We start from the raw sequence: 1177 nt of genomic DNA on the forward strand, positions 1-1177 counted from the left end.
GGGCTCGTCCTAAGGCTCCTGGTCGGGCACTAACCCGGCTTCTGGACTCCAGTCCGACTCCTGCGCCCCCTGCTCCCTAAACTCTCGCTGCAGTCTCCTTAGAGGCGACTCATCGCGACCCCCAGCTCCCTCTCGCCCCGCACTGTGCTCGCTCGCTCGGTCCCATTCCCCGGCGGCGGCGGCGGCTAACCGCAGCCCCTCGCGCCCTCCAAAGCCCTGGAGTGCGCAGCCATGAGCATCCGAGGGATGCTGCGAGCCGCTGTGTTTCTGCTGCTCATCAGAACCTGGCTCGCGGAGGGCAGTGACCTCAGTTCCACCCCGAAATTCCACGTAGAGCTCTCTTCCACCGTGCCCGAAGTCGTCCTGAACCTCTTCGACTGGTAAGCGGGAGCCGCCAGGTGGGGCATGGCGGCGACAGGAGAGGACCGGCGGCAGCCTCGGACCTCTTGGACGGAGCGGGCTGGGGAAGACTTGGACCTGGGCTCGCCGATCCCTGGCGTGCCGGCCCAGCCTCCAGATCCCTGGAGGGTGGTGGGCTGAGAGTAGGGGCGACCGTTCTAGATAGAGACCTGGTGCTTCAGCACACCTGTTAACTGCAGCCCCGGGGTTTGGGGGGAAGGATGCCCTCCCCCCAAGATCTGCCATCCATCTCCAGGGACCAAAGCCCCTGTCAGCTTTTCCCAGTCACACCCTTTGGCACTTGTAGGATTGAGGGTGGGAGTACAGGGTGATGGGAAATTCACAAAACTGTGGAGACACCTGTTTGAGTCCGGATTTTTTTCTCTATTCCCTGAGGCGCGTGCGTGTATTCGTGAATGTGTGTGTTGAGCAGTGAGGGACCTTTTCCGATGCCGCAGACAGTGCGATCGGTGGCTGTATAACATATAACCATGTGCCTGAGATGGGTGCAATTTTGTAGTGACTCCAATTAAACATTTGAAGATTTGATGTTTGATTTCAAGTTTGTTTGGGTCTGCAAATATCTGAAGAGATGTTAAACAGTCAGCCTTTACGTGGAGATCACACAGAAATGTGTTTGTGATGGCCACAGATCCTGAACACTGGCATATGGGTAGTGCGTGTGGTCCTTAAAACACAGAAATGCATTGCTTTAATTTGGAAATCATTCATGTGAACACTTTGAAATTTTCTCATTAAAGATAATTGAGATTTTTTA

General features: G+C 55.6%; 1 protein-coding gene across 1 annotated transcript in view; it reads left to right on the plus strand.

Annotated features, from left to right (window-relative positions):
* Window positions 1-231: 231 nt before the first annotated feature.
* LOC104983082 (gamma-aminobutyric acid receptor subunit theta-like) overlaps window positions 232-1177 on the plus strand; it is a gene marked incomplete at its 3' end in the record, with an annotated part of 11360 nt that continues 10414 nt past the window's right edge. The window contains exon 1 of the mRNA XM_010832570.1: window positions 232-380. Within this exon, the coding sequence (XP_010830872.1) occupies window positions 232-380 (149 nt within the window). The remainder of the gene's footprint in view (window positions 381-1177) is intronic.

This window comes from Bison bison, unplaced genomic scaffold (genome assembly GCF_000754665.1).
Source record: "Bison bison bison isolate TAMUID 2011002044 unplaced genomic scaffold, Bison_UMD1.0 scf7180017833554, whole genome shotgun sequence".
NCBI classification, from domain to species: domain Eukaryota; kingdom Metazoa; phylum Chordata; class Mammalia; order Artiodactyla; family Bovidae; genus Bison; species Bison bison.